Genomic DNA, 23,636 nt, shown 5'->3' with positions numbered 1-23,636 from the left:
GTCTTGCTATTTAGCTCTCAACTCTCGTTGAACTTCAGCGTATGTGCTTCCTTGTAAAATGAGAGCATCCTGAAATATATAGAGTTAGTAGAATAGGAAATAACTAGAGTTCTAATGCTATACTCTTCCTTGGTGGAAGAGTCCTACTCATCTTCAACTTCTAACTCCTCCTTTATCTAGGATAGAGAGTAAGGAGTCTTGCTCCTTATCAATTATGCAACTTTTTCGTTCAGGAAATATCATATATAACCAATTAAGCTTATCTCTTTCACGTGCATGCCTTGTGCTCGAATCTGCTCGTGTCTGTATACACTGTGTATGAACCTAATTCTTGCTTGAGTTCCTTTGTCGATCATCAATACAAACTTACTTAGCCCAACAGGTTACTTCCAAGCGATTCGAGCTCATGATTCAACAAGGTATATGTGGTACGCTACACACTTCAACAACCACATTTTTTGTTCTTCTTTGCAATGCTCTTTTTGTGTGTGTGTGGAAGAATTTTGTGATGGAGAAGGTTAAGAGTTTCCTTCTTAGTCAACTTATTATAAGTCTAAAGTTAGTAATTTCTTATGAATTCTCTTCAAAATTCAGAGGAAAGCTCATGTGATATTTCTCCCTTCTTACTTGTCTACACTTACTCTATACAATCACTACTTAAGATTAGTTAGGAGACAAACACTAGGAAATTGAAAACCAAAGGAAGTTTCCGTACAACAATCAAACAACTTCTAAATTTAAATAGTGTGGAAATGAAAAGGAAATGAAGATGCATGCAGGGGTTTTTCAAAGACTCAAAGTCCTGCATATTAAGTCTTTTACATGTGCATTCTAAGTACTAACAACAAAATAAACACGAGGAAATTATCTCCTATTACAATTTCAATAGAAAAAAAAAAACATTTTATGAGCTCTTATGTGTTAATTTCTTATCTCTTATGTGTAAAAATAAAGATCTTTGGTAAAAAAATATATATATATTAGAAATACTGTAAAACCAATTATCCAAAAAAACGCAATAGTTTTTCGAAGTCAACAGAAAGATGAATTAATTTTTTCAGTTTTTGAATGAGTCAAGTTATTTAAAGTCTTAAGTTGAAAAATTCTATAAAAAACAAAAAATGAAGATCGGAGGTAAATGGCTACAGGATAGTACTATCCCAGACATTCAACTAATAATAAATCCTTGTGAGATACGTGGAAAAAAAGTGACAAAACTAGCTCTTCTATTCAGCAACTTCATATAAGGGTGAAGGATTAGTTGAATGACATAACTAAGGAGGTCAAAGTATAAGTTAAATGGGATACTAAGAAGTATGGACCCCTGGTTGATTCTCAACACGCTATTTTACACTGAAATAATTACACAATTCTCTAGCATAAAAATAAAGAACGAACCAAATAAATATATAAAAAGAAATAGTAATTGTTTTAAACAATCTGTCTTTTCTTTCAATTTCCTTATTTCTCTAACAACTCAGCTCCCCAGAACAACTCTTATTATAATGAATGGTTGAGCCTTTTCACATTCTAACTTATTTTTGATTGTTAGGACTTCCATTTTATACCAAAACGGCAAAAAGAAAGAACAAAAGTAATGAACTCTCTCTCCCTTTTTATTAGTTCGAATTCTACCTATATTAACCTTCATTTTCATGTTTCTTCACAAAAAAAAGATGTAAGATTTAAAAATATTCATAGAAATGATCGACTTTAATTTTTTGGTTTCAAATGAAGACAACAGAGACTTTCATAGGAAATGACTTGATTCTACAGTGGACTAAATCTTAAGATCAAGTAATTGAAAATGAGATTCTACGAAATTCATGGGTAAATAAGAAATGCTTCCGTACTAATTACAAGAAGATTCTCGTACATACTTTTCTTCCACACTACAGTTTCTGCTGACGTTTCTAATGAATTGTTTCTTCTTGTTTTATTTCCGTCTTCCTGAGCTGAGGATCTATCGGAAACAGCCTCTGCCTTATCGGGACAGGGATAACGTCTGCGTACACATTATCTTCCCCAGACCCCACTTTGTAGGATTTTACTGGATGATTGTTGTTGTTGTTTACTTTATTCAATAGCCTTAACAACCTTTGGGATGGCGAGATGGTCCACCTGAAGTGGAAATGGTCAATGGAGTCTAATTTCTACTATGATTCTATCATTTGTTTTCCACATTGTGTGAACCACATTTAATACTAACTATTTGACATTTTGACTAGAAAAGGAGTTGGTGTGATGGCTACTCTTTGTCATATTTCAGTAAGTTGTTTCTTTTTTCTTTTTTGCTTTTACCCCATATAAATAGTATAACATGTAGGAGTTGGAGATTGATCTCGCACTAATTTTTTGTTTTTCAATTTTCTGAAAATTACTATGTCAAAGATGAGAATCAAGAGTCATATTTTCATTCGTAGTTCCAGGTTAAATTATTTCTACTATAAATATAGGGTCTCTATTTAAGTGCTAGAAAGGTGAAAGAAAAGTATACGAAATTCAAGAAATTTTTATATGTACATTGCACGTGGATTGAATTGAAATTACATACAACGGTGTATTTTCAATTGAATGGCTGGAGAAAAAGAATAAACAAAGAAATGAAAAGGACAAAATTCAAGGAGGAATCTCTGTTGGATTACTTCATTAGAAAAAAAGAGCTAGGTCAGTATCTCGGTATAACAATACTTTTTGTCATTTTATAGGATGTATTTTCTTTGAAATTAACATGGGATACTTTTGAATATAAAAATGAAAGTGTACTGTTTTGGAGTCAAAACCACCCTTAACAACCTAATTTTCATCTTAAAATCTAGTCTAAGTTTAACACTATAAAAGGAGCTCTCTGTTGTACTCCATTCTCACTAACAATTCCCTATCTTAAACAACAACAAAAACTCGGCTCTAGAATCTAGCTAGTCTCTCCCACTCTTGTCACACAAAGAAAGTAAAGTCCCACCACCCCAAGAAAAGGAAAATTTTCATGGCAAAAACAACCCAAAACCACACTCAAGTTGTTTCAGGATGGGCAGCTCTTGATTCTTCTGGCAAAATCACACCTTACATCTTCAATAGAAGGTATATATATATATATACACCATTTTATATTCAACTTAGTCTGTTCCAGAAAGAATAATATATATTTTTATATTTGAAAACTTTTAAGACCACGTGTTTTAACGGTACTTTTAGTATGTATCAATTTTTTCTAAAATTTTATGCCAAATCAAAAACCGTAATATGACATGAAACGGATGCATTATTATACATTTTGGTTTGTTCTATGCATATTTTTAAGTGTTTTGCTCAAATGAGAATGTAATTTTACATCATGCTTACGCAGAGAGAATGGTGTAAATGATGTGACCATCAAGATTTTATACTGTGGAATCTGCCATACTGACCTTCACTATGCCAAAAATGATTGGGGTATCACTATGTATCCTGTTGTTCCTGGGTAATAATCGAATAAACTTCTCTCTTTTTCTTTTGTCCTTTTACTTTCTATAGTAGTAATTAATAAGTTTCTAATTTTTTTTATTCTTGTAATTTAGGCATGAGATTACAGGGATTGTTGTGGAAGTTGGGAGCAATGTAACCAATTTCAAAACAGGAGATAAAGCAGGAGTTGGGTGCATGTCAGCATCTTGCTTAGACTGTGAATTTTGTAAAAACTCAGAAGAGAATTATTGTGACAAAGTTCAGTTCACTTATAATGGTGTCTTTTGGGACGGTAGCATTACCTATGGAGGCTACTCCAAAATGCTAGTTGCTGATTATAGGTAAAGTATTAAGCATTAATTAGTATCCTAACTTCTTCTATCTCAATTTTGATATAATTGATAGGAAAATGATATTGTATAATCGCTCTAAAAATAATTGCCAAAAAATATTTTTTGTATATTTTGTTATATATACATACATTATGTATATTATATACAAAAATTATATACTTTTTCAGCTATCGAATGTAAATAGTTTTTGGCGTGGGATAAAAGTGGAAAAAGAGCAAAACTAATTTCTATTTCTTGTTATGTTTGAAGGTTTGTGGTTGCTATACCAGAAAACCTACCAATGGATAGAGCAGCACCATTGTTATGTGCAGGAGTTACTGTGTTTTGCCCAATGAAAGACAATAACTTGATTAACTCAACAAGTAAAAAAATAGGAGTTATTGGTTTGGGAGGATTGGGACATTTGGCTATTAAATTTGCAAAAGCATTTGGGCATCATGTTACTGTCATAAGCACTTCTTTATCCAAAGAAAATGAGGCCAAATCCAAATTAGGGGCTGATGATTTCATTGTTAGCTCTAATACACATCAAATGCAGGTTTGTTATATATTTCCACTTCCTCCTTTTCTTTTTAAAATATCCATATATATGTGCATGTGCGCACGCATTAATAACATGTTTAAATATGTATAAACTTATATTAATTACTATTAAAATCAGTTTTTTTTTTTTTCTAATTTGGATATCATAATTTTACGACAGTCGAGGCAGAAGACATTGGACTTCATATTGGATACAGTGTCAGCAAATCACTCTCTTGGGCCATACTTAGAACTGCTCAAAGTTAAAGGAACTTTTGTTATAGTGGGTGCACCAGACAAGCCTTTGGGCCTTCCGTCATTTCCATTAATATTTGGTAAGTCAGTCATATTTAAAGATAGCCAACAACTGGTAATTGAAAAATAGTCACGGTTCAAAAGTAACTAAAATTTAGTCATTTTTTTATGTAAAGATAAAATCTAAAAAAAAATACCCTTAAAAATCCGGAAAAATTTCAGCATAATATGCTGGAGTTCGAATTTTTTACATACGAGATTCCAGCATAATGTGCTGGAATTTCATAAGAAGAATTAACCCAAATAGCCGTCCACCCAACCGCTTAAACTAAAAATAGCCGGTGGAGGTATAATATATGTATAGTTTATGTATTATATGTGTATAAACAGTATAATCAATGTATAAACTATGTATATGGCTAGAAAAAATAAACAATAAATATGGACGACTATTTGTGTAAAGATCTCATTTCATAATGTGCTGGAGTTCCAACATAATATGCTGGAAGTTTGTAGGCAGGAGCTCCATAATTTAGCATATCATGCTGGAACTTTCCGTGTTTCAGCAAAACAGTGACTATTTTTCAATGACTTTGCAAATATTGGTTGTTTTTCAATTATCAGTCCAAAAACTGGCTAGTCTGTGGTATTTTCACGAATTTTACACCATATAACGAAATAGGTCACCTAGTTAGTTTGTTTGTGACAGTTGACCTAATCAACGTATGCACATTATCTTAAGCATTGTGTTTGAAATAATAACCCCTTAAAACTGTGAATTGCAATTTAATTTGCAGGTAAGAGAACTGTGAAAGGAAGCATGATTGGAAGCATAAAAGAAACACAAGAAATGATAGACATTTGTGGGAAGTATAATATAATGTGTGACATAGAGATAGTCACACCTGATAGGATTAATGAAGCTTATGAAAGGATTGAGAAAAACGATATTAAGTATCGGTTTGTGATTGATATTGCTGGTCAATCATCAAAACTTTAAGTACTTCAGAGAAAGAATATTGTGGGTTTATGTACGCCTTTTATTCCTTTTCATGTAAACTAAATTTTTCATATAATTTTATCAATCATAAGGATCACAAAAATATGTAGTAAGTTGTTATTCGTATTTTAACATCGGGTACTTGGTTCTGTATGCTTTCTAACCTTCGTTGAATGGATCATATGGTAGAATGGCTGATCTCATAAGTATTGCTTAATTTCTAAATAGCATCTATAAGGATGACTGTTTGTACACTTCGCCCAATCATTACGCTTACGCCTCATGGGCTTGATCTATGTTTCAAGGAGGCCCGATATCCAACTCCTTTCCTCAATATACCACCAATGTCTCTTTTGATATAACTAGTCTTAGGGTACGCACTTTGCGCGTGTAACTAACTCTCAATACTATTTGTAATTAATGTTGCTCTAGTTTTTTATTCATTTCATATTCAATGCTCTTCTTATGGAAATAAATTTATGTACACTAAAAGTTTTGCAATTATTTATATGATGAATTTGTAAAAGAATCGAATTTGATTCTTTAATAAATTAGTTGATTCAAAGAGTTATTTTGTTAAATCAGTTAAAACATTAATTACTTTTTCTCAAAATTAGAGGAAATAATTTTTCTTGGTTAAAATTCTTTATATTTAGCTCATTCCAAGCTTTTAACGTTTAACTATAATAATATTTCTATAAAATAAAACTTATATGTTCAAAGGATGACAAAAAATTGATCGGAGGTTCGGTTTATTTGGAAAAGAGGTCAATTTTAGGGGAGACCATTTGAATGGTTGAATTGATGACTTCGCTTCGATCTCTTCGACTGAACCTAAAGGAGACTTCGATCATTCAACTTTAGCTGACATTTTACTTAAAACAAATTAGTTAATTTTTAAGTATTAAATATTAAAAAGATAATTAAGTTACAAATTTTTTTATATCAAATTTATTTTTAATGGATAAAAGATTGACCAACATGTCATTGTAATAAGTTCTAAAATTTAATTATTTTTAACCATTGTATTAGAGTGTAAAATTTTAAATCCTTGATATATTTAAGAAAAATACCAAACATAAAATTATTAGTATTCTGTAATATTTAGGATTCATATTGGATGTCTACAAAGATTTACATTATTCTATTAAAATTAATAAATCGTAAAAAATTATATAAATATGATCTCATCCATACCAATTTATTTTTCGACTTGGACTTTGAATAATTTTGATTTAGGGTTTTAACTTTGTGAGTTAGCAATTATCCTTTATAATAATGACATGCTTTATGGTATCACAAAGTAAAAAAGGAGATAATTCTTTTTTTCTGCTTCTCTCTTTTATGTCAAATAAAATTTAGTGCCTTCAAATATTAGAAAATATAATTTTATCAACCAAATTTAGACAGCTGAAACCAAATTATTTTGCTAGTAAACTTTGTGAGTTTGTTGATTAGTGCAATTTCAATACTAATAAATTCGTAGTTGTAGTCGTCCATCATTATTTACCAATGATGTAATTTCTGATATTGAGCAATTATTCGTTTGGTCGAAGTTTTTGTTGTTAAAATAAAGATTTCATATCAGTAATGAATTCACAGTCTTACTACCAATTAGAAGGCCCTTGATTATTAATAAATAAAAATTAATTCTCTTATATTTATCATATATTGGCTTATTTTAACTCTTATTCCTCGTCTAGCTTCGATTTTAGAAAAATCAATAGTACTGTATCCAAAAATAAAAAAAGAAGAAGAATAAATAGTAGTAGTTCTTTTTCGTTCAAAAAAAAAAAAATAGTAGTAGTACTTCAATTTTTAGAGTTCATAATAAAATAACTATTTTATTCAATGTGAACTCTAATTTAAACGGGTAATAGCACGTGTATCCCATATTTACACAACTTTAGAAAATTATGTAAATATTATTAAATTATATATTTGAGTTATAGGTAATTAAAAAAACATAAATTCGTGAATATTAGGAATATTAATCTAATTAGTTAGCTTAATAACACAGATATCAGATGCCTTATTGTGATTTCATGCCTTGCCTCCAATTACTAAATTTATTCAATTCTCTCTTTTCTGTGGGATCAATTAACAGAATATACTTAAAATAAAGAATTAATGATAAAATTTATTATAATAATTTATTCGTTGTCTCTAAAATTATATTTTAAACTTGACATGAAATTGTCATGTGTCCTTTTGTAGGCATTTCTATAAGATTCTTTTTTAAAAGAAATTAATTCCGGTAATCATATCAAGTTGGCATATGTTATGTGCGAATTCAATGGTTGAATTATTATTTTGTATTGAACTATATTTACTTTAACCTTTTTTTTGTGCAAACATATAATAAAAATATTAACCGTAAAAGAACAGAAATAGTACGCGTGGAAAAATAAAATTCAAAAAGCATATTCCTTTTACAATAATTCTAGTAAGGCAAACTTCATAATTAAAAACCTTAAAAGTTCTTCATAATTCAATCATGTTGTAATAGTTTCTGTCACTTATATCTCGTTAAAGCAAGCTTCAAAAACAAAGTCTAGGAAGGAAAATATTTATTTTACCTAAAAAGGAAGGAAAAGATTCTATATGATTTTAAAGTCTTAAATATCAAGATTTTCAATATAATTGAAATAAGGAAGTCTTAAATATCAAGATTTCCAATATAATTGAAATAAGGAAAGATTTAATAAATAACATTTTAGTTGGTTTTAAATTAAAGTCCTAAATATTAAAAAAATAATTAAATTACAATTTTATCCAATGTTAAATTTATTTTTAGAGGACAAAAAAGGCGAACGACATTTCGCTAAGGGGCTTCGTGCTTTTAATATAATATAGATATAGGGACGTAGAGTGGAGCTAGAGCCCATTTGAATTGATTTATTTTAGGGATTTTTTCTTATCTATACCATATATGAAACCTTATTACCAAAAATGTGCATAGTATCTAAATTACCCGCCTAGTCCACATTTTTCCTACAATTTCTGTACCATTCGTTTAATACACGATTAATTGGGCAGAATCTTCCATAATTAACGCGCTAAAAATCAGGAAAAAATCTTGCGATTGATTGAGTCTACATTAAAATTCTGCCTTAATCACCTGCGAAAAATCAAGAAGCCATTATGGAAGTAAATATTCTTTCAGATATTTTCCACCATTGATAGCCATTAAAAAGCTTGAAAGTTTTGAATTCAAATTTGGGTTTTCAAAAATCATTATTTGTTTGAATTGGGTGTTGTGGAAAATAATCGGGAATATGGTTTGGAATTTATATCTCAATTTTGAGGGGTTTTGGTGAAGATTAGACTTGGTTTTGACTGAATTTCAGATTGAAACTCGAAGAAGAAGAAGAAGAAGAAGAAGAAGAAGAAGAAGAAGAAGAAGAAGACGACATATTGCAGAAATTGTAGATTATTTGTATTCTGATTGTAGATGCTTTATTTTCTTCTTTCACAAATAAAAAACGGCTAAAACTTCTACAAATCTTCTGAAAAACGCAATTATGTCAAAAATTACAATTATGCTACAATTGGATGGGAATTGGATATAAAAATTCAATGTACCCAGTTTGTAGCTTTTTTGTAGATAAATTGTAGATTATTTGTATTCTAATTGTAGGTGCTTTGTTTTCTGTTTTCACAAATAAAAAACGACTAAAACTTCTACAAAATCTTCTGCAAAAAGCAGTAAACAAATTATCTATAATTTTTCTACAATTTATCTATAATTTCTGCAATATGTCTTGTTTTAAGGGTATCTATAAAATAAATACTACATTTATACTACAATTAAACTACAATCTATGTTGAAAAAAAATGTTGACTACAAAAGTTTCTCTTCATCTACAAAATTTCTTCAAAAAAACTACAAATAAACTACAAATCAGTTTAAGTATTGTATAAAGCTGTATTATTTTTAAGAGTATCTATACACACAGAAAACTCACCTATTAGCAAGCGAGCAAAGAGGCGACAAGATGGAATAGCAGAAGAGCGAAAGTATGGAAATATGCACTGTGAAAGTATGGAAATATGGCCATGGACAATGAGGCGTCAAAAATATTTAAAAAAATAGTGATTATACAAAAGAGATATCAGATACCATCTGCTGCTTTTGTGTTTAACGTATTCTTTCTTGTTGTTCTACAGGACTATATTGTGTATTTGTTAGATTGTAAGGCCTCAGTAAATGGTTCAACAACATGTTATGTCTTAAATGTTATAAAACTTATGATGAGGCAAATGAAATGAGCTTTCTAATTGAGTGGTTTAAGGTGTATCAGATCACTAATTGTTTTGATGGGAAAGATCTGAATTCTAAGTAATAGTATACGGTCCTATAATTATGCCTAATATAAATGAAAGGAAAGAGAAAGTGGGAATATACGGTCCTATAATTATGCCTAATATAAATGCCCCCTTAATTATATCACTCATTTGAATTATGGTATATAAATGGTAATTTGGTATACTAAATGTAATTATCTCAAACCTTAAACATTGAGGGTAATAAGGTTTCATATGTGGCATAGGAAGGTAAAAATTCCTTTATTTTAAGTGTATTTCAGCCAAGATAGCTTTTAAGCCATTTTGTAGTGTTTGGATAAAGCAAAAAAGTGTTTTAAGCACTTGTTTTTAAGATAAAATGACAAATATAAGCCAAAAGCTAGAATTCCTAACTTATGGCTTATGCTTAAAAGTCACTTAAAATAATCCTATTCAAACGGGCTCCTAATCTCTAGCTTTTATCAGTTTTAATGAAAGCGTGAAATTCAAAAATAGCCAGATTTACAACTGGTCGTTCAAAAATAGCCCGGTTTCAAAAGTAATCGATATTTAGCCACTTTTCATGTAAAGATAAATTTGAGCGAAAACACTGTTCAAAACCCGGAAAATACGCCAGCATATTATGCTGGAGTTCCAACATAAGTATACTTGAACTCCAGCATATTATACTGGAGTTCCAAGATAAGTATGCTGGAACTCCAGCATAATATGATGGAGTTCCAGCATAAGTATACTAGAATTCCAGCATAATATACTGGAGTTCCAGCAAGTATACCGGTCCAGCATAATATACTGGAGTTTGGAGTAGCAGTGCTCCAGTCTCCAGTATATTATACTGGAGCCAGCAAAGTATACCGGTCCAGCATAATATGCTGGAGTTCATACACAGGTGCACCGAACTCCAGTATATTATGCTGGACCGGTCTCTGCTGCAGCAAAATAGTGGCTATTTTTCATTGACTTGGTAAATGCTGGCTATTTTTGAATGACCAGTCCGAAAACTGGCTATACCGTGCTATTTTAACAAGCGTAAATGCCCGTGACGGCTTTATATCTCAAAAGTTGCCATCGGATGCAAGTATTTTTTTAAGAGGAATTTTCAGAAATGACTATTGTTTAGTGGCTATTAACTTGCTATAGCTACCATTTACTTAATTACTTCCTATAGCTATGTTTTCACTTGTTATAGAGTGTATTCGATGTATTCAAGCTACTGTGTTCATGAATACAGTAGCAAAACTCGGCGGAAAACAAGGAAGTCCAGCTAAACATAGACTGTATTCATATGTATTCACAAGCTGTATTTGTGAATACAGTAGTAGAAATCTGCGAAAAAAAGGTCTTCAGCTGTTTAAAACGGTAAGTGAATCAATTAACGCGATAGACACCTAATATAACTCAACAAACTCAATACACGCAATATTTGTATTTCCAGTTATAGAAAAGATTCTCAGCCGAAAAACACCCAAAAAACAGAGCAATCTTCAGAGATTCAATCCATTCTTTCTTTTTTTTAGCGGTATCTTCACTAAAATATTTTTTAGTGGTATCTTTACAAATAGATTTATATATTAAAATTATATAATTACATTTAATACAGTTAAATACATACAATATGTTGAATACATGAAGTATAACAGGTCATCTATAGTGCAAAACATATGAATAATACATATATACATCTGCATACATAAATTATATTAATTAAAAAAATATATGAATACATTATACAATACATTGAATATATACTGCTGGAAAAAACAATGAAACAAAGCGAAGCTTTGAAATTATATAATTACATTGAATACAGTTAAATACAGTGAATATATTGAAAAGGTAGAAAAACTAAAGACATTGAATACAATGAAATACAGCGAGATACATAGAATACAATGAAAATAATGTATCTTTTCCCTTAACCCCTAAATCATCATCTATAAGTTTTCTTCTCTTTTCCGCATCAGAAAGTGTTGATTCTTTCGAAGATTTCTCAAATTGGGCTTGTTTCGATGTCAGGTAATCCTCTTGTGCAACTTTAATACTTACCACAATTTTTTGGAGCAAAAAAATTTGAAAATTTCGCGAGACAATGGAGATGAATCAGTGGAGAATCGTGGTTGTATTTATAGAGAAGAGACTGGCGTTGAGAGAGAGAGATGGTGGAGAGAGATCGTGGTTTCTGAAAATGGTGTGGGTTTTTGATTGCCGCCGAATGTACCACCAAGGTGGTCGAGTTCCATGGCTTTGTCGACTAGGGTTTCTGCTGTCAATCCGAAACATTGTTATTTTCAGTAAGTGTTTTGGTATACTTTGGACCTGGGATTTTCTCCACCAGATTTTGTGGGTTCGTTCCCCTAATGCTCTTTGCCAATGGATCGGTGCGATTCGCCATAACTATCAAACCCTAATCGTATCAGAGTGGAGGGGTTTTTGGGAGAAAGCCCCAAATATGGGAAAGAAGAGATTGAAAGGCAAGGGAGTTACAGAAAGTAGGAGAGAGAAAAATATTAGCGTATTTAATGGCTAAACGGTAGAAAGTGACCATAAATACATATTTTGCTATAAATAAAAGGTAGTTATAGAAAATAATATTTTAATAGGATATTTATTTATAATAAATAGGGTATAAAGCTTTGTTATAGGAAGTAAAATTTTCTTTTTTTAAGCATTACAGTGTGGTATGTAGGCAAAAGTATTTCCTTGGCATGTAGAATACAGGCACACGCAACAACAACAAAAAAAAAAAAAAAAAAAAAAAAAAAAAGAGTACAAGTGGAATTGAAATGACTAAAACCGATTGTTTTAACAAAGTGATAAACATTGAAACCAATTACACTTGCTTCATGTTTGATTTAAATCAATTTAGTTAATTTAGATTTTATTAACCCAAACAGCAATTTATCTCTGCTCAAACTGTTTGTAGGCAATTAAAATTTTATTGAATTTAAATCTATAAAAAATTTGGATTAAATCTCAATTAAATGTATTTCGGTCTAAATAAATATTATGGGCTAATATATTTGGATTAATTATTCAAATCCAACAAATATGGATTTAATAAATAGGTCCAAATGCGTTGGGCTAACCCATCTAATAGGGCTAAAAGTGATGAACCCACTTCGTTAGGCCCAAGATGTTATCTTCCTAGGGGCCCAGTTTGGTGCCACATGTCAAATGACGTGGCACGCCAAGTCAAACGGAAGAGCCAATAGGATCATGCCACGTGTCAAAATGACAAGGCATGCCAAGTCACATTAGAAGGCCAATGAAATCGCGCCTCGTGTGTAAGTGATATATTCTGGTCAATCAAATGTGGCCATGTCACACTTCAATTTGATTGGTCGGAAAGAGTTTGTTCTTATCACAACTCCTCCTTCCACTACTGTAAATAGGGGTCTTCATAACGCAGAAAAGATACCGAAAGTTATAACATGAAGCAAGAGAGAGCTCGTGGATCAAACGCCAGAAATTTCTCTACAACTTTCAAGCTTAATACAATCAAGTTCAAGCTCAAGAACGAAGAACAAATCAAGATTCAAGGAGTACGAGTTCAAATCAAAGTTGAATCCAAGGTCATCGTCCGTGGCAACAAATATAGATTCAAGATCAAGCTCAAGGGCCCTTGAATTTATTTACTATTGGAAAGAAGAATCAGAGGATTCATAGAGATTGTACACTCAAATTATTTAAAATCAAATACTACGATTGTTGCGACATTTTTGAATCTTGATTTTATTTTCTCGATGCAATTTATTATCTACAAATTCTGGCACGCCCAATGGGACCAGTTCTGCCCTATCTGTTATGATGGTCGGTTACTTCAAGTCTCATCTTCAAGTTTCAGCAAGCCTGCACCTCGACAAACCTTGAAGTAGGGGGCATTTGTAGACACTCAAATTTTAACAGATCGGGATAAATCCTAAATGTATGACAACTCTTGAAATATCAGGAGTCTATTAGGGTTACTTGGTGGCTACTCCACCCAAACCCTAATTCATGCCTATAAATAAGGCTACATATGTCCTTCAAAGAGGATCTCAGCAATTCCATAAACTCTCGGAATATGCACAAAGAGATCAAAATATGAGATCTCCGAAATTCCAAGAAACTCTTGGAATATTCATTAAAAGATCAAAAGATATGTCAAATATGTCTTGCTTAAAGTCCCACGTTCGAGAAATACGCTGCTAAGGCCCTTGAATCACGCAGAGTAAATCGGAGGAAAAAATCAAGGGATAAACAGAGTTGTAACCTACAATGTTTATCAATAAAATCCTTTTTTCTTTATAGTTGTTTGTGGTTGCAGTTTATTTTTCTTATGTTGAAAATTTATTGCAAACACTGTTAATGAAATCATAATTATTCGCGTCCAATATTGTTTTATTAGTTAATTAGTTTATGAAAAAGAAATCCTTAATGGAAGATACTATATATAAAAATTTGGTAGGCGTGTTATGTAACTTTTTGCAGAAAATCAAAAAACTTCTCCAAATTACACATCAGGTTATTAAATTAAATTGAAACTAAAACAAATTACTAAATTTTAATTATTCAATTTTTACCAAATTATAAAAGTTTTAGTAACAATTAAGACATGGAAGATATATATATCACTAACCAATGAGGACAAAAGAACAAAATTAATAGAGGGTTAAAAAAATAAAAGCCAAAAAGAGGGGAAGAAATGCCATTAAAATAGAACACAATAATTCGGCTAATTAATTAGTAGTAGCAAGTTGGTCAGTGTTGTTGAGAAACATGCGGGCATTAGGGATTGATGAAAGCATAAATTCAACCTTCATCTAACCCCCTCTCTTCCTTCTCCATCTTTAAAACGAAGAAAACAAAAAGAGAAAAGAGAAAACAAGAAAATGGAGACATAATATAATAAATTATAAAGGAAATAATAGATTGATGGAATGGTGTGGGCAACTGCACATGCTTAGGTGATCAAGTGGATAAAGTTGTTCAAAGTCACAAGCTTCCCACTTAATTAATTTCAACTGTTTACTTGGTCAAGTTCCTACACTATATCCTCCAACTGTACCAGCTAATTCAGCCACTTTCTCTGGCATTTCCTCTTACAAATAATTTTCCTTTTCCTTTACTGAAGCACCCACTAACTAAACCAACCAAAATAAATTAATACGTGGTTGTGTGCCATCCAAAAGTCAATGACCGATTAGTTTAGTTCAATGAAACAAACAATTGGTTGATATTGGGACATGGTAATGAGGCAATGAATGGTTACTGCAATTGAACAGTCAAACTACTTTATTAAGAGTATATGATGTAGAATGAATTTGAAGAATGCCTTAATCCCATGTCATTTACACTATTAATTAATTACCGTTTCTCTCCCCAAATGAGATAATTTAATCCCATGGTCAAGTTGATTTTGAAGTGACTCTAAATCTAGTAAATCCTTATTGTAAAAGTAGGAGATTAAAGTTTTTTTTTTCCATAGATAAAATATATATTACAACAAAGGTGGAGGGGGACCTGAACCTTACCTCCACAATAAAGATGGAAATACATTCGGTCAACCACATATGGTAACCAAGATGCACTCTAACACTATGGTAGGTTAGACCTATAAGGATGGACCAATTGTCTATCCAAAAAAAGGATAGTCAATTGATGATACAAAAAAACAGTTTTGTTAAGCCTTGGTCAACTATACAAGAAGTACTCGTAAACCTATGAATGCTAAGCAAGAGAGATGTAAGGTTTTCTTCCATGTTCATGTTCATGTAGGAAAGATTAATGAAGAATGGTACATAATCCAATTCAAAGAGCTGGACTATCTTCCATTTAGCTTTGACATTGAGGTCAAGGAAAGCCAAATGGAAGATAGTTGACAAAAAGAGTCCAAGTGACATTGAACTGTGCTGCTGCTGCCTAGAGATTCTGACAGAAAAGAGTGAGCTAAAAAATGATCCATTTCCTGGTGGAATGATCCAGCCTGTGAATGCGTTTGTCATAGAGCAGCTGAAAGGGGCACATTTGTTCCAGTATGGTTGAACAACTGAAAGTGGCACCTGTTGAATGCACACTTGTTCACGTTGGGATGTCTGTTTGATGGTCTGTTGCTGTGGGTGATGTGCCTGCAGTGAACCATGTAGATGTGTGTGTGTGTGTGGATGAAGGGAGTGACTTGGATCAAAGGATACTTTCTCAGCAGAATGAGCATTAGAAATGCTGATACCACTGGCTGAAACAGTACCAGTTGATCAAGTAAACTCCCTGAACCTGCAAAATGAAAAACACTTAGTGAAAGGGAGCTCAATCTTCAGGTTCTTATGGATTCTGGAGATGAGTCTGGGGAAAGGGGAGCAATTGGGATCCCTGGTCTAACAGCTGATTGCAGGTTCTTGTGACTGCAATCAGCTGAATAGATGCTCATGCTGAAGAAAGGAACTTGACTGAAAGAGCCATGACTGCTTGTATAAGGGGGGCTGCAGTACTGGTGAGAATAGTTTGGGTGGTGGGGTTCTTTGGATTGGAAATGGGATTTATCTGAGAAGGGTGGGCTGTAACTGATTTCAGGAATTGGTAAAAGTGGTGCTGCAAATTCTGCACAGCCTACAAGTGAGAGTACTGCACTCAGCACTTTTGATTGCAGTTGTGTTGTGTTCTTTCTGTGGGGATGATGGATGAATATCAACTAGGTTGGATTTAGGAGAATGAACAAAGGGGAAGTTGTTACTATTCTCAAAAAACCATACCAGTTGAATGATTGAGGAAGAGAATGTACCTGCAAAGCAAGAAACAAAGTTAGTGAAAAAATAGGCAGTTCTGTCCAGTTTTTTGGGACTGTTTTGTTTGAAAAATTCAATGGGATGTACATAGTTGAGATGCCAAAAGAGGAGGGGGTCTCCTAGGTTCTTGTGGGGTGTAGGAGTATGAAAAGAAAGGAGAAAGAAAAACTGGGTGGTAAGTCATCCGAGAACTGTGATTTTCAGGTATTTCCTTTCTTTTTGGAGAAGATTCTCCTGCAGATGGTGAGTATCTGGAGGTCTGTTGTGGTGAATAGTGTAGAAAAGAGGTGTGCTACTATGGTGAAAGGCCTGGGTGGTGTGATTTGTGTTGAACCAAGGGACATTCCCCAGTATGTTTATCATGAATGTTATGTGAATAGCATACTGGAAAGTGGTTGCTGAGCCTTGAATGACCTGCTTCTCTTTATGACCTTCATCAAACCATTGTTGTAATTTCAAGAGAATGAGCACAAGTACTGATACCACACTCTGAAATAACAACAATGGGGTGGGAAGTTCATGAATGAGAAGGACCTGCAAAAAAGAAAACAAGGTTAGTGGTAGGGTTCTGTCTGGCCAGTGCCTTTGTTTGGTGAGCTTTTTGGTTGAGTGAATGTCTAGAATCATTTGGACAATTAGGAGAGTAAAGTTCACTCCTACTTTTAACTATGAATATAAGAAAAAAAATACACCTAAGGTCAAATATGATACAAAGAGGCTTCTTTTTTTTTTTTGGGTTCAAATTACAAGAGCATAATGATGTGGCTTTCTTTGGGGGGAAAGGAAGTTGTCCTCTACCTTCACATGAGATACTCCCTTGAATTAGATTAGATAGTTGTAGGTTGTCAGAATTATTTGAGTCTCCTCTCTGCCTCTGCCTCAACTTCTGCCACTATCCTCACTCCAAATTCTGTTAAAAGTACTCATGCATGGATGTCTTCTCCTTTTCACTCTAACATTTGTTTTTGTCAGTTACCCTTTTTAGTCCTTTTCCTCAATTTTTTCATTTTCCAATACTCATTTGTTTGATTAGTCCATCCCTACTTCTACTGTGTTTGTTTGTGACTTTCTGAGTTGTCCCCTCCCAGTCTTTGCTCCTGAGTCTTCCAAGTTATTTTCCTTTCTTTTTTTATTTCAATTTATGTGTCTTATTTTTCTTTTTTATCTGTTAATTTTTTTTTTATATTTAATACTAGTTCTTTAACTCCAACTTTTCAGATAGTATATTTAAGACCATAAAATTCAAGGACATTTTGATATATTATGCACATTTTTAGTTTAAAATTATAAGATTTAAAAGTTTTCTATATTTTTTTAAATTCAGTGCTCGGTCAAACTACGATACATAAATTGAAACAGAAGGTGTACTTATTGTGCTCCAACCATTTGTCATTTTCACAATATTAGATTTTGTTTACTTTACTGTAAATATCTCAAACTAGTATAGCTTTGATAACAGCGACGACAATTTATATTTCTGGCTTGTTAATTCAATTGCTTTCCTAATCCAACTATGTGTTGTATATGTTTTTTTCTAGTGTTATATATATTTTTTCTTTGGAGTTGGTCTTGTTCGCTGGTATTAATTAGTACTAGTAGTCGTACCCGCGCGATACGCGGTCAGTACTAAAAAATATTAATTAAATTAAATTATGATCGGGCTTGTTTGATTCTATTAGATTGTATTGCTTTAATAAAATTCAATTGTCATCTTACTTGTCAATACGATATACCTAATAATGAAATCTCTATTAAATCAAAGGTACTTATATAGTTAGTGAATTTGTTTTATATTTTTTTTATTATATTAACCAATTTAATATTCGCTTTCTTTTTGTCATATATGAGAAGATTTATAATTTATTACTGTTGAAATATTTTTTTATTTTAAATTTTATTCTGTTGTTCTTAATAATATTATCTAAATTTTAATGAACAAAATCTCTGTTAAACTAACGGGACTTATACAGGGAGCGCATTGAATAACTTTTTTGTTATGTATTTTTCTTTATTATATCATCTAATATTTAATATTATTACATTCCTAATAGAAAGTTTTATTAGCATATTACTTTATTAAATATTTTTTTCTGAAAGTTTTTTTATGTCTTTATTTTCGTTTTATTTATTTTAAAATAATTTTAAACTCCAACTTGAAACTAATCCCCAATTTGAATTGGTAATTTATTATTTTTTTAATTTCGTTTCTTATTTTAAGATAATTTATAAACTCCAACTTGAAACTACTCCCACCAAATTTGAATGGGTAGTTATTATTTTATATATTTATTTTTCGTTTTTTATATTTAATTATAAGATATCTATATTTATTAATCCAAATAAAGTAACCAATTAATATATACATACATACATACATACATATACATATATATATATATATATGGTAGTTTTTAATTTTATTTTATTATTTCCGTTTATTATATATATTTAAATAATAACCAATAACTAATCATAAACTAAATAACTAATTATGCCATGTGACATTTTTTTAGATTGCCACTTGGCTTAAGGAGAGGGCTTTTTCCTCTCCTTTTAATAATATATAGATATAGATATAGATTTTATTGTTTTCGTTTTTTATATATATTTAAATTCAAAAATAATAACCAATAACTAATTATAAACTAAATAACAAATTATGCCATGTGGCCTTTTTTTAGGTTACCACTTGGCTTAAGAAGAAGGCTTTTTCCTCTCCTTTTAATAATATATAGATTTAGTTCTCCAAATGCTGTCCTAAGCTGCCCATCGAAGGATTTTAAATGTGTAGTTACGAAAAATGACGCAAAAGAACAAAATTGATTGTGTATTGTTTGATTGTATTAAAACATGACTGTAATTGTACGTAATCGATCTTAGAATCAAGTTAAGATGCTGGCTCAAGCTAATAGCTACTTAATGTGCTACTCATCTTTTTTGGTCTTAATGTGGAACGTTTCATCCTGTCTATAACCTAACTTGCGAATAATCATGCTCGTGCTCTTACATTTAATTTTTACATTGCAATTCTAGTACTTTGTCCGTTTCAGTTTATGTGAATTTATTTTATTTTTGATCCGTTTCAAAAAGAATGATCCCTTTCTAAATTTGATAACAATTTAGCTTAAACTTTCAATTCTATAATTAATGAGAAACTTTTATAACCACACAAATACTCTGGACACATTTTTAGGACCACAAATTCCAAAAATCTTCGTTTTTTCTTAAATTTCGTGCCTAGTCAAACAAGTTCGAAGGAGTATTATGTAATGAGATGAAATAGTACGTTGGAATCATTGGATTGGAAAACTATAGAAAGTTTAATTTCCATTTTCCTAACATGTATACAAAATTGTGTTTTACCAAGTTGTAGGAATCCGTCAGATTTAATAACATATTTAGATCACTCATCTTGGTTCGATACAAAATCCAAAACATGGGGGTTACTCTTACAAATGTCACACATTAAATATTTCCCTTATAGATTCCCTATTTTTTTTAAGAAGAAAAAGATAAAAGAATTCGCTAATTCGAGGAATTTTCTGTGTGTTGTGTGAGTTGGCATGATGGTGATGCGTTGTTGGCTTTCAGTTTTGCTTTCGCTTTACGAATCTCCCTTTTCTTCATTCGTCCCTTCCATGCAAAGCTCTTCTTCCATTTTTCCTTTTTCTCTCTCTCAAAATTTTATTCTTTTTCATATTTTGGATTCATCCTTATTGTCTAAATCCGTTACGAATTTTGAGTAGTCCCCTTTTCACTTTGCTCCAACACAACTCAAAGGTGAGAATTCTTTTATATTAAATTAAACCTTCTTCTTCTTCCTTACTCATCCCTAACCCCACCCCCACAAACCCCACTTGGGGTAGCCCCTATTACCTCACTTTTCTTGTTTTATTGGGATTGCATGCATCATGTTTTTGTACTTTTTTGGGTTTCTGGGCTCTTCTTCTTCTTCTTAACTTTTTTTTCCATTTTTGGATTTTAATGGATGTTTGACTTTCATGGTTGTTATCTCCGTGGAGTTGGGATATAGCAGAAAAGAAAGGATTTTTATCATGGTTTTTAGATCAATTTCCTCTTTGATGGGGTTTTCTGGATTTTAAAAGACTGAATTGTATCTGGATTACTGATATTTATTCTGTATTTGTAGAAAAGAAGTGATTTTTTGTTTTCTCTATTGATATGTAGAGATCAATTCCCTCTTTAATGGGTTTTCTTTCTGGACTTTCAGAAATTGAATCTGTATTGGTCGATCGAGAGGGTTCTGCTTTCAGAATTATAGCTTCAATTGAGGTAAGTTAATAGATTTTTCTCTGTTTTAGAAGTGGTTTTAACATGCAGTAGAAAAATATTTTGATTTTCCTTTTCTTTTCTCTTGTCTTTTTGTTATCTACTCAGAAAAGAGAGGAATTCTATGACTGAACTTGAGGATTGAACAATTATGGGATTTTGTTGCTTGGTTCATTGAACATTATTGGGATGTGATAATATTTGGGATGAACTATATCTGAACTATTTGGATTGAATCTCAAATGGACTTACCAAATTGTAAGCATTTGACATTCTTTGGAGTCCATTTGAATTCCTTGGCTGGAAAATGCGTGGGGTTAGTTGTCATTGTTTTGTTCCTAAGAGCTGTTCTGTTTCCAACATTCTCTGGACTTGGTGGGGTCATTCAACAGAACAATGTTGTCCTTATCCACAACCTATCATTTCCATCAAATCAACCCGTAAAACAGAAGTTTTTAGAAGTTCCTCAGATTGTCTGGGGATTGAACAATCAGAAGATTGCTTTTGCTCGAGCTTGTTTGACCGCACGAATGCTCAATCGAACACTGCTAATGCCTAAATTGAGTGCTTCGCTCTTTTATAAAGAAGTCGAACTTTTGAAGCCTATTTCCTTCGATAAGGTCTTCCAATTTGAAAGATTCAATTCCCGTTGTAAAGGATTTGTCCAGTTGAGTCGCTATTCAGATGTTTCAAACCAAAGTGATGTTATCGAACTTCAGAAAGGCAGCGGACGAAGGTGGACGTTGGAAAAAGATTTGGAGCAGTTGACTCAATTTAGTAAGCATCCATATGATGCACATGAGATTGTTCGGATAGTAGGGAAGAACCCATTTTTGTGGCATGATCATTGGCCGGCTAAAGACTATGCAAAGGTTTTTGAATGCTTAGCTTTAGTAGAGGAGATATCGACAGAAGCAGATAAAGTTATCTCCAAGATTAGAGAAATAGGAATGGAGGTGAGAAGTAAGATTCCAATGTCAAGCTCTTCATCAGAACCAGTTCCCTATGTAGCTGTGCACATGAGAATAGAAAAGGATTGGATGATTCACTGTAAAAAGTTGGAGCAGAGATTAAACATTAGTGAAATTTGTAGTAGTAAGGAAGAGATTATGGCCAGAGTGGGAAACATCCCGGGTCTTAAAACCCCTGTAGTTGTTTATCTTGCTGTCGCCGATACTCTTCTTGAAGATGATACTGTCTTGAATGGTTGGAAGGACGGATTGCTTCCTTTCGAGAAGAAAAAACTGGGCGTTTTTGAAATTTACAAGAAGCAGCCATACCTATTTCAATCTGCTATCGACTATGAAGTTTGCTTAAGATCTGATGTCTTTGTCGGGAACAGTTTTTCAACATTTTCTAGCCTTGTTGTTCTTGACAGAACCCAGAAGATGATTAACATGGGCGATACGAAGTTGTGTGGTTCGGATGTTAGGTGGCCGTCTTATGCATATAATATAAGAGGAATGGGGGATAGCCCTCATCCATGGGTAACAAACATGTCTGATACTAGCTTGACGGCAATTAGCTATGGTACCAATCACATTGCTTGCTGAGATGGCTTTCAAGGCGTGAATTACGTATTGTTTGTCAACCTTGGATGCATGGATAAGGATGCAAATGATTGGCCGATGTTGTGGTCTTCAAGTTTTTTTGGTTAAGGAGATAAGTTATACAAATTCTTGAGGCTTTGTGGGGATTCTGAAGAGTAGGTATACTTTGCATTTCTGTAATTACATATCTCAGATTTTGCATTCATTTTTGTTGATATGTTACAACATGTTAATAGAGCTTAAACTTTTTCTGGTAGTTTTGTATGATATACTCTCTGTTTCTCATACTGAACAAAAGAACAAAGAAAAACGGGGGAAAAGAGCAAAATATTTGATGAGCATCTGTGTTGTCATTTGTCTTCTGCTCTTTGCAGCCTGCAGCTGTAAGATATTTTAGGCTTTGTGTTGAAATTTAACAGTCTAGTAATATTTGATGTCCTCCACGAGATAGTGAGAAGCTTCCTTGTCACTGTTCCTTGAGCCGAGAGTCTATCGGAAACAACCTCTCTACCTTCACAAGGTAGGGGTAAGGTATGCGTACATGGGATTACACTGGGTTTATTGTCGTTGTTTCATGAGATAGTGAGAAATTGAAGGCCAAATGTACTGTCTTTTCAGTACTTTATCACCATATGACAACTAAATGAAACACAAAGTACATTGTGTATGTAGACCACAGAGATAAGGAATAAGGAATTTGGTGTTTAGGCCTTAGTGCTTCACTATTTGCTTGAGCCTTACATTTCCTGCCACAACTGGTCATTGTGGATACTAGTGTATGTTTACTTAGTGGATTTTTGTAACATCATGAAGAGGAATTTGACCTTTATGTTCATTTGAAACAGGCTAGTTTACATGGTTATGAAATTAGATTACTATTCCTGTTTGCATATTTATGGACTATGTTTTTTCCTTTTTTGTACTTGATATTTAGGTGACAAAATTTTTCATGTGCATAACACGGGGCATCAATAAAATATCCTGTGTCGTGTTGTAGGATGATTTGATATGTGGAATGGTACTTTTAGAGCATGACCACATTTTTTGTGAATCGCATTATTTGTGCCTCAAATGATTGATCTGTTCATTGACAAGGTTGTTTAGCTATGCAATATTAATTTGGCATAAAGCTGTTGTTTATCATTTATCTTTG

General features: G+C 32.3%; 2 protein-coding genes across 3 annotated transcripts; both read left to right on the top strand.

Annotated features, from left to right (window-relative positions):
• The first annotated feature begins 2,831 nt into the window (after positions 1-2,831).
• LOC109215557 (probable cinnamyl alcohol dehydrogenase 6) lies at positions 2,832-5,706 on the top strand. The gene is made up of 6 exons (XM_019379644.1): positions 2,832-3,081; positions 3,347-3,460; positions 3,558-3,785; positions 4,047-4,335; positions 4,501-4,654; positions 5,372-5,706. Exons 1-6 carry the CDS (start codon positions 2,987-2,989, stop codon positions 5,572-5,574), a joined length of 1,083 nt encoding a protein of 360 aa, XP_019235189.1. The 5' UTR covers positions 2,832-2,986; the 3' UTR covers positions 5,575-5,706.
• Positions 5,707-20,241: 14,535 nt separating this feature from the next.
• LOC109215556 lies at positions 20,242-23,375 on the top strand. Of its 2 annotated transcripts, none has more exons than XM_019379641.1 (3): positions 20,242-20,423; positions 20,875-20,936; positions 21,042-23,375. In XM_019379641.1, exon 3 carries the CDS (start codon positions 21,176-21,178, stop codon positions 22,484-22,486), a length of 1,311 nt encoding a protein of 436 aa, XP_019235186.1. In that variant the 5' UTR covers positions 20,242-20,423; positions 20,875-20,936; positions 21,042-21,175; the 3' UTR covers positions 22,487-23,375. The 2 variants fall into 2 exon arrangements, with proteins under 2 accessions (XP_019235186.1, XP_019235187.1); XM_019379642.1 differs by having other exon boundaries at positions 20,832-20,936.
• The last annotated feature ends 261 nt before the right edge of the window (positions 23,376-23,636 follow it).

Source organism: Nicotiana attenuata, unplaced genomic scaffold (genome assembly GCF_001879085.1).
Source record: "Nicotiana attenuata strain UT unplaced genomic scaffold, NIATTr2, whole genome shotgun sequence".
NCBI lineage: Eukaryota > Viridiplantae > Streptophyta > Magnoliopsida > Solanales > Solanaceae > Nicotiana > Nicotiana attenuata.
The sequence above is the reverse complement of the archived record's forward strand: the minus strand, read 5'-3'. Positions and strand labels throughout refer to the sequence as shown.